This window comes from Lepisosteus oculatus, chromosome 17 (assembly GCF_040954835.1).
Source record: "Lepisosteus oculatus isolate fLepOcu1 chromosome 17, fLepOcu1.hap2, whole genome shotgun sequence".
Taxonomy (NCBI): Eukaryota; Metazoa; Chordata; class Actinopteri; order Semionotiformes; family Lepisosteidae; genus Lepisosteus; species Lepisosteus oculatus.
In genome coordinates this window covers 11,247,486-11,261,056 of record NC_090712.1, presented here as the reverse complement: position 1 = coordinate 11,261,056, position 13,571 = coordinate 11,247,486, and the positions used below count along the sequence as shown (strand labels likewise).

Below are 13,571 nucleotides of genomic sequence, written 5' to 3'. Positions count from 1 at the left end.
ATGAAGTTTAAAATCATAATTTGCTCCTCCTTTTCTTCATTTACAATATACAGTATGCACACCCTGCTTTGCTTTTTCTGGCAGGTACTGTAATAGAGTTTAGGTGATTCATATAATATACATATACTGTAAATGAGATACCGTTTTTTCTTGGAACAGAAAGTTTAGGTCATGTACAGTAGCTCACCATAGCTCATGCTACTTCAGAAGGCTAAATGGAGGTTTAAAAGGTCATGTTCTTTCTGTTCCATGTCAAATTTTAAAACACCTTTGGCAATAAACTTCTTTATTTTCAGCTTTGAATTGCTTAAAGATTGCATTTATAAAAAAGATAACACAAGCAAAATGGGCCATATAAACAAAAAAGGAAATGGGTATCTGGGTAAGATCTTTAAGGATTAATTCAAAAAGACAAAGACTGTTTATTTTCAGTGATTCAGAAATCATGTTATATTTACTGTATAGTTGTGTTTGTCATATAATGGGTGTTCTGTGTTTATTTTACTTACCTGAAGACATTTCTTTTATTATTTACAAATTCGCTTACATGCTCTGTCTAGTCTCTTTTACAACATTGTTGTTTCATTTAAAAGATGTCTTGGCACATGAAAATGATTAATATACAGTACCTATTGAGGAACAGTAGCTGTCCTGTATTTTAAAGAACTTTACCGAAGAGAACACAGTCACTTTGACATATTACTTAGTTGACTCACACAAGAAAAGAAGACGGACTTAAAAGGTCAATTTATTTAAGCATGCTGGACGTAAAATGTAAATAATAGTACTGTAGTACGTCAAGCAGAAGAGCAGCTATTTGACTTTGTAAAATATTTGCCTACGGTTGGAAAGAAGCTCTACTGCCATTACGTAGATTTATTCAGAACAGGAAAGTTCTGGAAAGTGGAAACCAATTGAACTTCATTTTATGAAAGTAGGTAAGCTTTATATAATAAGGTCATTATCTAAATAATTATTGAAAATACACTATAATATTGTTTAACTGTAAATGATTAATTTCTATTACAAAGCATGGAGCACTAAAGGGTATAAAAATATAATTTAATTAGTATATGTTTTGTTGATGCAGGTATTTTTTAAAATGGTACTGATGGTTATACTGTATATTGTTAAATTAACTAATGTGTGTCGTTATAGTGTGTCTCATTTAGAATTTGCAAAACTTTGAGAGCTGTGAATTCATTACCTTTTAAAGCATTTTAATTTTACAATTTTGTGTTTAAAGAAGTGCAATTATTAAGATTAAAAAGACAACATAGAACACAATGTATTATATTTATTTTCAACACAATTTACAAAGAAAAAGAATAATTTCACCTGTCGTATTTTATGAGACCATTAATGTTTGAATTAACCAACAAAAACTGACTTTGCCTGAGTAGAGAACTTTTTTGCACCTCTAAGGGAAATGGTGATTTATTTCTCCTCCAGTGGGAAATACAATATTAAATAGCAATAATAGCTACTGCAAAGATATTGATTCCAGGGGTGCCTAAGGGTTGTGCTTTCCTCATTCAGCACCATCAGTATACTGAATTCATTTGCCCTTAAGCTGCTGAGAGAATTGAGAGTTTGCATGTAGCTAGGTACAATAGTCTATGCTGGGCTCATGGATATAGTACTACCATAGATCCTGAAGGAAAGCCTAGTTGACTCAGATTGAACCTACGGATTACTACACTAATCAATGACTGTTGTAATCTGCAGAGATTTGTTTGTGATTACAGTTTCATTTCCTACCTTGTTATCTGGTGTCAAAACACTAGGCTGTTTTTTAATGTGCTTTCGGAGGATTATGCTGACACTTTTCCATGGAACTAAAGAAAGAATAGGGAGAATCTGGTCCGTCTTCATGGCAGAGAAGTTTGTAACGCTTTACAAGTCAATGGGTTTTTTTCTCCTGTCAGCTACGTAAATATATTTGAGATCCTTATTCCTGGAAAAAATTGAAGTCTCAAGTTAGCAATGTTTGCAAGGTTTTTCTGTTTTTGCTTAATACTTTGCACTCAGGGACAGGTAAATCAGATGTGCTTTGAAGTTGCTTGGCTGCTGCTGTGAAATGTGTGTGTGTTAATTGTGTGTGCTTGAACTGGAAGTTGGATAAGTATAGCTTGTGTTTGCCTTAACGACGAGATTTCTTGGTAGTTCTAACTCTCGGAACAGCAAAGAATGCACCGCATGGGAAAGAATCTTGACTGTTGTCTTTTCTACGTTGACGAAGACAGCAATGGGACATTGCAAGTTTCAGTTAAGCTTTATGACTTGTAATAGAGATGATATGAGGTCCATTTGTTCTTGGAGACCCAGCTAGAATGTGGAAAAAAGAAAGATGGTTAAAGTACCCTGTTGTGTCTGGTGTTTTCAGCGGCTGTCTTTGGTGGAAGACAGTTGGGTTGTTTTCCTTGAGAACAACACAGTGGTTAGTACATTCCAGAATTTTCATTCTCATTGTTATAATGGGTTCTCTGTGTAACATTTTGCAGTATGTTTCAAATATTTCTTGTGTGTACAGAGGTAACAGGGAAGGTTTTTCGACATTTTCCCCTTTTAATTGCTTATTGAAATACAATAATATTACAAATATAATACAACAATAATATTGTGTTACTGAAGTACAGTATGCTAGTGTGCTGTAAGAATCACCCTACCTCAATACTACATTTCTATTGTAGATGCATGATTAAAAATCAAAATGGATTCTGCTTTAGGGGAGAGTTTATGAAACATAGTAAGTGTTTTGATACTTTTATCCTTCTTGTTATTTTATTAGCTACATCTGTGATTACAATCATTGAAGTTCAGGGATTAACATTCTTATAACTGGAATAAACAGAATCAGTAGATTTACGACTGCAGGCTTTAATGAAATTCAAATGAATTAGGCATTTGAATTTAAATTCCTAATTGAGTTACTTTTCTTGTGGTCAGTACACATTCGGTGATTACATTTCTGTTTAGGGAGACTTTTTTTGGAGCATCACACTTCACAAATAGGGTAGAAAATCTATAATATAGCTCTTTGGAACTACAGTATAAGCAGGGATTTTCTTCAGAAATGTTCTGTATGTTCATTTAAGCTTAGGTTTTAGAATTTTGTAAGTAAGCCTCAAAGCTTTTAAGAATAATTGTGATTTTTAAACTCCTTTGTCTATCATGCATAAAGTCAGATTATCAGTTCACTTGAAAATATTGAAAAGACAAAGAGGGAGAGACTGCAACAATGTGCTGTCTTCCTTCAGTCTGACATACTGATCAAATCCATTGCCTTTTTTAGTTCTGTTTGAAAACTATTTCAAAAGACTACCGTGGGTGGGATTTTACTGTATTGTGTAACAGTATGTTAGTGTTGCTAAGAATGTTGCAGATCAATCCAGTAAATAAATTTTATCCTTTGTGACTGTTCTTCGCTGGTTGACTCCTGGACATATTTGACCAAAGTGATATGGCAACTTTACTAAAAAGGAGTCATCTGCAGATTCAAGCTCCAAAAAACACCAATGGAACTTTTATTAAAAATGTTTACAGGGTACATCATCAGTGACAGGAGTACAAATATTTAAGCTCAATTGTGTCATGTTTTACTTGCAGAAAAATTGGTTAACATTCACCTATAGTATTTTATACAAAGCACTCCTATAAAAACCCTTAGTTCTATTTGCTGTGTTTGATCTTTTTTGGAATAATTATTACACATTTGGGAACTATGGTCCTTTGAATCCATAAATTACAGTATACTGTAGCATCAGTGTGGAATCTCAAAACAGCAACTGCACCAGGAACCATATCATATACTGTCGATGCCTGTCAGCAATGAAACTTCATTATATAAAACACCCTTAGTGTTTTTTTAATTTATAATTTTTCCATGATAGCTTTTCCTTCTTCTTTTTCATTTTTGTGTGGATAATCTTATTCCGGGTTGGCAGGACTGAAAAAAGAAAGTTACAAACCACCCTTCTCAATCTGTGGCAGTATACTAATGAGAGTCAAAGTGGAAGGGTCAGGGTAATAATTTATATAGAAGTTACTGATGTTGTGGTAATGTAACCGAGAAAATAATCAATAAATTGCTAATTAGTTGGGTTCTATTCCCTAATAGTGGGCTTAGTCAGATGTGTGTGGTACTAGTGTTTGAATCTTTGTATGCAGGGATTTAGCAATGACATTTTCCATCTGCCTATGTTTGGCAGTAGCACTACAATGAGAGGTTGTCAGAAACTGGCCATGACCTAATAATACATTCCATTCCATCTTTTTATTTAACTTCTTTCTAATACAGAAGTAGACAGAAAAGATACCAGTAACTAGGTGAATACACGTGTTTAGACTACTGTCAATAAGTTAATTTTGTTTTGCTTTGAAAGATTGGATTTTGTATTTTGTATAACATATTTGTAATCACAGCATTATTAACTTGGCTTTTATCTTTTGTATCTTTTGTACAGTTATCGTGTAATTATTAACCTATAAACTACTTAAATTGTTTATATCCAATGAATTTTGATAAAAATGTTTTTTTGACATTTGATAAAAATAAAATGTAAACAGCTGACAGGAACAAATTGTCTGATCACCAAGCTATACATCATTTGAGAAAATAAGATGATCAGACAGCAGATCAATATTGATTAGCTAATGAACTTTAAGTAACGGACAAGTTACAAGTAACAGTCTGCCTTCAGTTGGTGTTAGTAGTGGGATCCTCAGCAAGGTAAGGCCCATTATTTACCTTTTAAGTATAGCACTGAGGAGAGGGCCAGTCTGCCTTGCTGGGGATCAAGACAGCTGAAGGCAGAGAGGTGAAGTGAACCCTCTTCAGGAGACTGGGAAACAAACAGTCCAGGCTACAGAGGTGAAGTGATCATCAGGTCTTTATTTCATCCGAGATCAAGATATGGCAGGTTGAGTGAAAAAGTTCTCTGCCTCTTTCTCTGTCAGGTCTATTTATAGCATGTAATAAACAACTGTTGTAAAAACAACATCTTAATAGTCACTTCCTCTTGCTGGCTGAACTGCCTTGTTACCTCATCTTGCAGTTGAAAGAGAACTTTCGCCATTTGTCTGTTTTATACTGTACTGTACATCATTAGACATGTATCCCAGACAATACATTTAAATTGGATGCATCTGACACAAAACATTAATATATATATGCTTGCATGGCATAATAAAAGGTCTGAAATACTGTACAGTACTTACAAATATCTTCAAAAGCCCACATTCTCTTTAATGTGAGCTCCCTGCACTATTAGAAGTCTGTGGAAGGGTGTGAGATTTCTGTTTGCTTCCTTTGTATTAAAGTTTGCTTCCACAAACTTTTTAAACAAACATAAGAAGGAAAATTAAATTAGTAATTTCTTTCCAATTCAAAGAACTGTAAGCATGATCTGCATGTCGCTTTGTAATGCACTGTCACCTTATTTTTAAATGTTCAATAAACCTTGCACTTTTTCTATAAACAATGTTGTTTAAACTGAATCCAGACTTGTCTCTGTTGTATAAATAAGCAATGGAGAAAATCTGCACTGTGTACGCTTGCCCTAATCCTTGTCTTGAGCATGCATTCCAACACTGTTGCTTAGTTTCTCACATTTGTTTGCAGGTGACTGGGATTGCTTTCCTCTGGATCCTGCCATCTGGCATGTAAGTGAGACTTCCCCAATTAGTTCGGTAAGACACCTGCTTATTAATGAATAAACAATCTGGAGGTTTTAAAGTGAATTTTAAAGGTTTGTGGGAGCTGATTTGTTTTTTGACAGCCTCATAACCTCAACAGTTAAAATGATCAAGAAAACTTGATGTTACAAAAGGAAAACCTCTCTTGAGCATTTGCTTTTTCATATGAACGTACATTGATAAGATCACTTTATTGGACATACTGTATACAATTTCTTGTATTAGGAATTTGTTTTTTTTATGTATTTTAACTTATTTTTTTAAGGTAATGTGAAAATTAGTGATTTGATCTGCACTTTATGGAATGTTTGACAAAGAATTGAAGTTTCAGAGTTTCAATAGATACGTAAATAACTTTAAATCGTTACTCTCTTATATCTCATATTGCACTGCATCACAAGAGTATATTGTCAGGAATTAATTAATACATGATAAATGACAGGTACTAGAAAGTGCCATATAAAGATCTCCTGATAGATGAAGTACTTGTAGAATAATACCTGATAATAATTTCTAATTGATCAAGCATGGACTCCTGGCATTTACTACTTCAAGCATACTGAAACTTTATATTTTCTGTTGTGTTCACAATCAGACTCTGTGAGTACAGCACATTAAACAATAGCACTGTAAAAGTAAAGACCTGAGCAAATTAGACTTGTCAAGATAATCACAGGTCTATAATTAATGCCGTTGTTTAGCTGGGAAAGGATATTTGTGAACTTGATATCCTGAGTGTATGATGGAACTTGCTTGTTGTAATAGGATTAAATCAATGTCTTCTTATTTACAGCACCCTGTTACATGGCAGCCATCCAAAGAAGGTGATCATTTAATTGGACGCATTATTTTAAGCAAGAGAACAACTATGCCAAAAGAATCAGGTTCATTACTAGGGTTAAAAGTAAGTATGCTAATTATCCTTTAGTTTCATTGCACTGATACTAGTTCACTAATAATGAATTCTGTTCTCATTCAGTCCTCATTTAGAGTAATTGATTTCAAATTAGTGGGAAAAGCTTTTCTAATGAATGTACACTGTTAACACAGAAGCCAATGAGTTTCTTGGTCTGACTCATGTAGTTACTCCTCCAATAAAAGTCAGTTTAGATGTAGGTGTATTTACCTGTAAACCTAGATGAGTGATTCACATTTCCTGTTATTCACTGCCAAAAGCAAAGGCAAAAAGTGATATTTATTCCATGTTTTACCATCAAACTGTATCTAGACCCAAAAAGCTTGATATGAGATCAATTAAATTATCAATTTCTAGAGTATGATGCAGCAACTAGGGCTGTTTAATCATAACTGGAAGATTTTGGGTTCAAGTTTGTTTTGGATAAAAGCATCAGCTAAATAAATTAATAATATAGTGTTTTCTTAAAGCAAACATAATTTCAAAGTCCTATAAAGCAAACTATGTTACAACAGAGCATGTTATACAGTAAGTAGCATTAAACAGTATGCAACTAATCTACAGTTTCCCACATTTTGAATTACAGGTATTTGCATGAAGTGTATAGCACAACTCTGTAGCAGGATTAGGATCAGATGGAAATTTGTTGTGGGCAGGATTGGATGGGCAAAAACAAATATAGCATTAAATTTAAGCAAGGGTAATATATTAATAAGTTCTATTATATTAATTTATTACCTGATTTAAACAAGATTTGTTTTATTCTTAAAGTGGCAATATCAGCACGAATTCAGATTATACAATATATATCACATATTAACATTTTTTCTAAGCTTGGAGGAAACTCACACTCTTAGATCCTGCAATTGTGAGTTCTAAGTTTATTTTTTTGTGGGTGAGATTGGGATCGCAGTGCAAGTGGGACAATTGTGGGACAATGTAGGACAATTAGGGACTGCATTGTGACACAGAAGTGTAGTTAAAAACTAGTCTCTGCTAGGGCTCTGACATGCAGATTTAAAAATAATGGTACTGTACATAAGAGTGTTCAGCAGGATGGTATCTTATAAACTTTCGTGATGGTGGCTTATTTTTTATTTTCTATTGCTGTACTGACTAGAATATTTGATCAATCCAGGTTGTTGGAGGAAAGATTACAGAAACAGGAAGACTTGGTGCCTTCATCACAAAAGTAAAGAAAGGAAGCTTAGCTGATGCTGTTGGACATTTAAAAGCAGGTGTGCAACTAAGAATATTATATTATAAGACCGAATGTCTATTGTGTATCAAGAAATATGTGCTGTATTTTGTATAAATATATGCTTTAGAGGAATGTAATTAAAACTTAAATTAAATGTGATATTTCCTTATAACTAAAAAGTATTTGCCATGGTGATAAAAAATTAAGGATACTGTATTAGTTTGTTGAGCTTATTTTGTGATCTCCTCTTTTCAATTTTTAAGTTTGAATAAGCTTACTGTAATGGTTATGCATTTACACAGAGACAACAGACATTTAAACCAGTGATAATGTTTTAGGTGTTCGGTTTGTCAAAAATGACATTAGATGAATGCTAACTGAATGTTCCCCATTACCTGGTCTTTCTGTCATCACTTGTCTACAACAATTCCATGTTGTTGTTCTGTAAAACTAAACAGCATTTAAATGGGCTTTTGTGTTGAAAGGTGATGAGGTGTTGCAATGGAATGGAAAATCATTACCTGGAGCTACAAAAAAGGAGGTTTACAATATCATTTTGGAATCCAAATCAGAACTCCAAGTTGAAATCGTAGTTTCAAGACCAATTGGGTAAGTTTAAAATAACTCCATTGTCTTATACAGTACCTGTAGGACCAGTTGTTCCTTGCTTGTTTTCATTTCATTGTTGAATATTGAGGTTTTGATATCCTCAACCACCAACTTCTTTGCTAGTTCAGGTTTCATATAATACATGCACTGCATATTTGAAGTCAAGGACAAAAAAAGTCTCAAAAAGCTGTACTTTCAAAAGATTAGAGAGATTACTAATAACAACATAGTTACTGCAGTGGCACTACAATGGTAGATAAAGCTCTAAAGATATGGCGCCCGAATTCGACATTTATCAATAGAGTGTTTAACCAAGTGGCTGAATCTGTCAATCATGTTCCAGTGGCATTGTTTCTGCGAAGTTATCTGTTGATAGTTGTGCCTGTATTCCGGCTATGGTTGTAATGTGCATTTTTCAGCTCTAGCATTTTCATATGAATATCTCTGTAACTTTCTGTGTTAGCATATTTAAAAACAGCCATTTTGTCAGTTGCCCCATCTGAACTCCCACATCTCTTACCCTAAAACTAATCTCAACCAAAAAAACTCAACCCAACTCTTCATCTAAGAAGTTACTGAAAGCAGTTGTTCTATGCTGTGAAACTGGGGAGGCACCTTTTGAAGGATAAAATGCTTTTGCCTCTAACAAAAGAGGTGCAACTCCCAACTCACAACAATTGTATAAAATGGCCGCTACTTTATTTCTTCAGTAATGCACACTACAGCAGTAATAATCGAGTGTTTATTATTGATTACTGATCTCATCACACTTTTCAACTGGCCATCACTGATGGAACAATGATGCAGGTCTTCACAGTACCATGAGGTGATGTGATGAAGTTGCTTGCGTTTGCCAAAAAAGCTAATCAGCTGTGTTAATGCGCAGTTTGAGATTGCAACTAACAGATGGCAGAGCTGTAGCAATAGCCACAGAAATGCTGCCTTTCTGGGGAAAACTGGGGCTTTCATCTTAGCATTGCCTTTTAAACATCCAAGCACTGCTTCTGATCTCTCACAGATCTGGTATAAATGTTAAAGTCTGTTCAACATGCAATGTGTCCATGGCATTTGAAAATATTTATACTGGATGGAAAAGCAAGCATGAATTATGCTGTCCACAGAGAAATGTTGCTGTGGTGAATTTAGAAAAAATTAGGTCAAGACAATTTAGTACACAGTGAGTGGTATTTCATGAGATGACAGATTTATTGTAATTAAAAAAAAATATTTAAAAAATGGTGGTATTCATTTACCAACAGCAGCTGCTTTAAGAAAATAAAAAAACCTAAAATGAACCTTATTTCAAAGAAATAAAGTAAAAGGGCATTTTTTTTTCTTAAAATAGTAGAGTGAGGATTATAAAGAATGTCTTGTGTCCATTTTTTAATATTGATTGTATGATGATGAATTCACACTGGTGCTTGGAAAAAAAAACATTCTGGGCTTGCTATAGAATGGTGTAATATAGGCATATCCCCTGTTTTCTTACCCTAATTGATTCAAATTATTTTCATGACAAAATATGTCAGGCTATGTGAAAGACCCTTTTGCCTCTTGATTGGTTCATAAAGGGTTTCTCAACTGTCTTTTGTGCATTTCCTTTTCTTTAAGTTGAGTTCCATGCCCTTCCCCCCCTGTTTTTCTGTACTTCACAGCATCCCTGCTGTTTTCTGTGTTTTCTTCCTTGCTTCCTTCCGAGCTTTGGTTACTCATTTGATCTCTTAACATTTTTTCTCACCTCTGATTTGTCTTCCTCTTTCGTTATAAGATGTATTCATCGATTTCTTTCCAAAAACTTCTTGAGAAAGGTGTATAAAGCATACCAGTAAGTAACAAGTACTGTATATACAGTATCTGTGGTCTTCCATGAACCTTATCCTTTCCCTTTCCAGTCTGATTACAATTAAACCACTGTACTTTACAACTTTGGAAAGGATACACTGTAAACTGTTTTTATCCCTTTTGTTCTGAAACAGGCTGATATGTTCCTATTGCTTGACTTTACTGTTTATTCCTTCAAACTGTACCCCACCTGTCACAATGTTGTGTGCACAGTAAGAAATGTGGGTTTGCTAAATGCAAATCCAAGTCTCTGCTCTTCCTCAGTGACCATTCTTGGATGTCCAGTGACTCTTCTAAAGTGTTTGTGAAAGTGTTTGGCTCCAAATGTGACTTTTTGATTGAGTCACGTTATAAGTCACTTCCCAGTGTATTGAAACTCTACATTATGTTTTCTTCCATGAGAATTTGTCTTTTCCAGAAAATGAGAAAAGTGCCACATGTGATAATGCATTGATCTGGAAAATCAATGCATTTAATAATCTCAGTGTATACAAATGTGATGATAGATGTTTTAATCCCATTTTTGTGGATGTTCCTGTTAAACATAATATACAAATATTTTATTCCATAAATTATTTTAAATAATTAGTAATTCATTATTAAAAGAAATAAGCTTACCTTTACATGTTTAAAATGTCCTGCCTCGAGCTCTTGAGTTTCAATGATCGATATTGTGGATACATATTTTGATGGTATTATGATTTATTTGTTTTTATTTTTAGAGATATCCCAAGAATTCCAGAAACTTCACATCCTCCACTAGAATCCAGTAGGTTTTGTGAAATATTTCCTTGCTTTGCACTCATACTTTATAAGTGATTTTCTGGGGCAGTGTCATAGGAGCATGTTGTCTGTATTGTTTATGTACAATTTAAATAAATCTATATTTCTAGCCTCTACAACAAGTTGACAGTAATATCAATGTCCATGTCCTTTTACGTTATTGTTCATAACTCTGTGGATTACAAATAGCAATGACACTTTCATGTATCAAGCAGCAAAAATTATTAAGGGACATTATTTTCAACTGCACACTTATAATTTGAATTCTAGGTTCCAGTATACAGTATGTTGTAAAAAATTCTCCCTTATGATTCTTTTTTTTTCTCTCAGAATTATTTTTGGGATAATTTGGTTTTGTCAAGCCAAATCATATAAGTTAGTGGACACACCAACATGAATGGTTAACCATCACTCATTCAAGCATTCAGATACAGTATACTGAGCATAAAAAACAAACTCATCACTGTTTATTCACATATGTTTTTACAAAGCCAAATGTGAATAAACATTATATTGAATGTCATGACTGCCTGATACATAGGAGTCTCTTTGGCTCTCTACACTTTTTTCCTAAAAACATAAATGCAGAAATAAGAAATATATTAATCTAATTTTGATGCTCAGTGTACATTAAATGTCCTTGTTCTTTGAACATACAGGTTCGAGTTCTTTTGAGTCCCAGAAAATGGAAAGACCTTCAATTTCAGTTATATCCCCAACGAGTCCAGGTACTCTCAGAGATGCTCCTCAGGTTCTACCAGGACAGCTTTCTGTAAGTATGCAATGCTATAAGTACTATATATTTATTAAGATGTACAGTACATTAGCCATCTCTCAGCGTCTCATGCAATGTAACCCCACTTGTAAACAGACTGACTCTGAATAAAAATAAGATTGAGACCTGTGCAGCTCTTCTTTGGAAAAAAGAAAACATCAAGCATTAAAATGAACAGAGTGGTGAACTCAAAACAGATATTTATGTTCAGGTGGGTAGCTGCGTCAGCATGCGTAGGCTGCAAAGGAACAAGTAATAGGTTTATTCCATGCTGAAAAAAAGAAGAGGGAAAAAACACAACATTTCGGCCGTGGAGCCTTCTTCAGGTGTGGGAAGAAGGCTCCACGGCCGAATCGTTGTGTTTTTTCTCTCTTCTTTTTTTCAGCATGGAATAAACCTATTACTTGTTACTTTAATATATGTTGGCATGTAGATCTTCTCTTCAACAGCAAATTGTTTAAATTTCTAGTTTTTTTTAATATAACTTCATACAGTGCACACTGGGACTTCAGAAATGTTCAAATGTTGATTTTACTTTAAATACTTCTTGAAGATAAAACAAACTTTGAAACAGAATGTTGTAACAGCCTTATGGGTAAAATCAGTAGCATGCGTTGTAGAAGAACCAGCCCTCACTCCACTAATGAGCAAGTGGAGAACTTCAGTTTTGTGTTCTTGGTGTCTGGTGTTCTGCTTTGTGTTCTTGCCCTGTAAAACTACAATAAGAATAGAATGATGAGGATGGAAAGTTCAGTCATGTTATACAATATGTGTATAGATTAGACATTTATTAATAATATTGTGAAAATATCACCATGCATAAATTGACTTGTGGAGTTTCTGTTTCTTGGTTGGGCATTCTGGAGGTTGTCTTCTTCTCTAGGAAATTCACCAGCCTTTTGGGTTTAGTTTGTGGTCACTTTAAGAGGAAATCTGGGCTGAACCCAAAATGCTGACTAACATGCAGGTCAGAAAATCAAGAGAGTGGTGTGTACTGTTCAGCCTCATGGAGCTTTGTCTACTCAGGTGCTAGCATGAATGGCGTCTAGTTTTCTTGTAACTGATTCTAAATTTTGTATGTCCTGTTTTTTTTAGACCTGTTAGCCTGCTAGTGTTGTTTCTTCTTAGTATAACAGTAATTGAAAATCAATATTTTACAGGTAAAGTTGTGGTATGATAAAGTGGGACACCAGCTAATAGTTAATGTACTTCAAGCAACTGGCCTCCCAGCAAGAAGTGATGGGCGACCAAGGAACCCATACGTCAAAATGTATTTTCTTCCGGACAGAGGGTATGCAGTACTCCCTGTCTGTAAAAATTTTTTGAAGAAAAACAACAGGAGATACAGTAACCAGTAACATTCCAAAGTATCCCACAAATTCTACAATTATATATTAAAGGGTGATTAACAGTGCCTTTCAAAATACTTACCCCCTTCCAGTAATGTCTCATTTTGGTGAATTGCAAATAATGTATACCCAACATATAACCATTTTCTAAAAGTGAATATTTCAATCAGAGCTAAAATAGTATTTTTGTTTTTTCTTTGCTGATGTTTGTGACAATTTACTTTCTTCATCCGTAAACGTTTTACGATTGTGCATTTAAATTTGTATTAAAATCTGTATTGTTTTTAAGATACTGCACCTCAGGAAATAATTAATGTAATTTGCAATACCAAAACAGGTTAAACATAAAACCCAGAATTAGATCAGAACACACGCTAGCATGTGCAGATAAAATGGCTG

At 34.1% G+C, this 13,571-nt stretch overlaps 1 protein-coding gene across 45 annotated transcripts in view; it reads left to right on the top strand.

The window, feature by feature from the left end:
- rims1a (regulating synaptic membrane exocytosis 1a) overlaps positions 1-13,571 on the top strand; it is a 113,501-nt gene that overhangs the window by 58,028 nt on the left and 41,902 nt on the right. For 25 of the 45 annotated variants that reach the window (XM_069179736.1, XM_069179744.1, XM_069179737.1 and 22 more), the window contains 8 exons: positions 5,624-5,691; positions 6,491-6,601; positions 7,752-7,851; positions 8,300-8,423; positions 10,192-10,248; positions 10,988-11,034; positions 11,708-11,820; positions 12,984-13,114. In XM_069179736.1, the coding sequence (XP_069035837.1) occupies positions 5,624-5,691; positions 6,491-6,601; positions 7,752-7,851; positions 8,300-8,423; positions 10,192-10,248; positions 10,988-11,034; positions 11,708-11,820; positions 12,984-13,114 (751 nt within the window). The remainder of the gene's footprint in view (positions 1-5,623; positions 5,692-6,490; positions 6,602-7,751; positions 7,852-8,299; positions 8,424-10,191; positions 10,249-10,987; positions 11,035-11,707; positions 11,821-12,983; positions 13,115-13,571) is intronic. The other 20 variants (XM_069179739.1, XM_069179765.1, XM_015363104.2 and 17 more) reach the window with 3 other exon arrangements.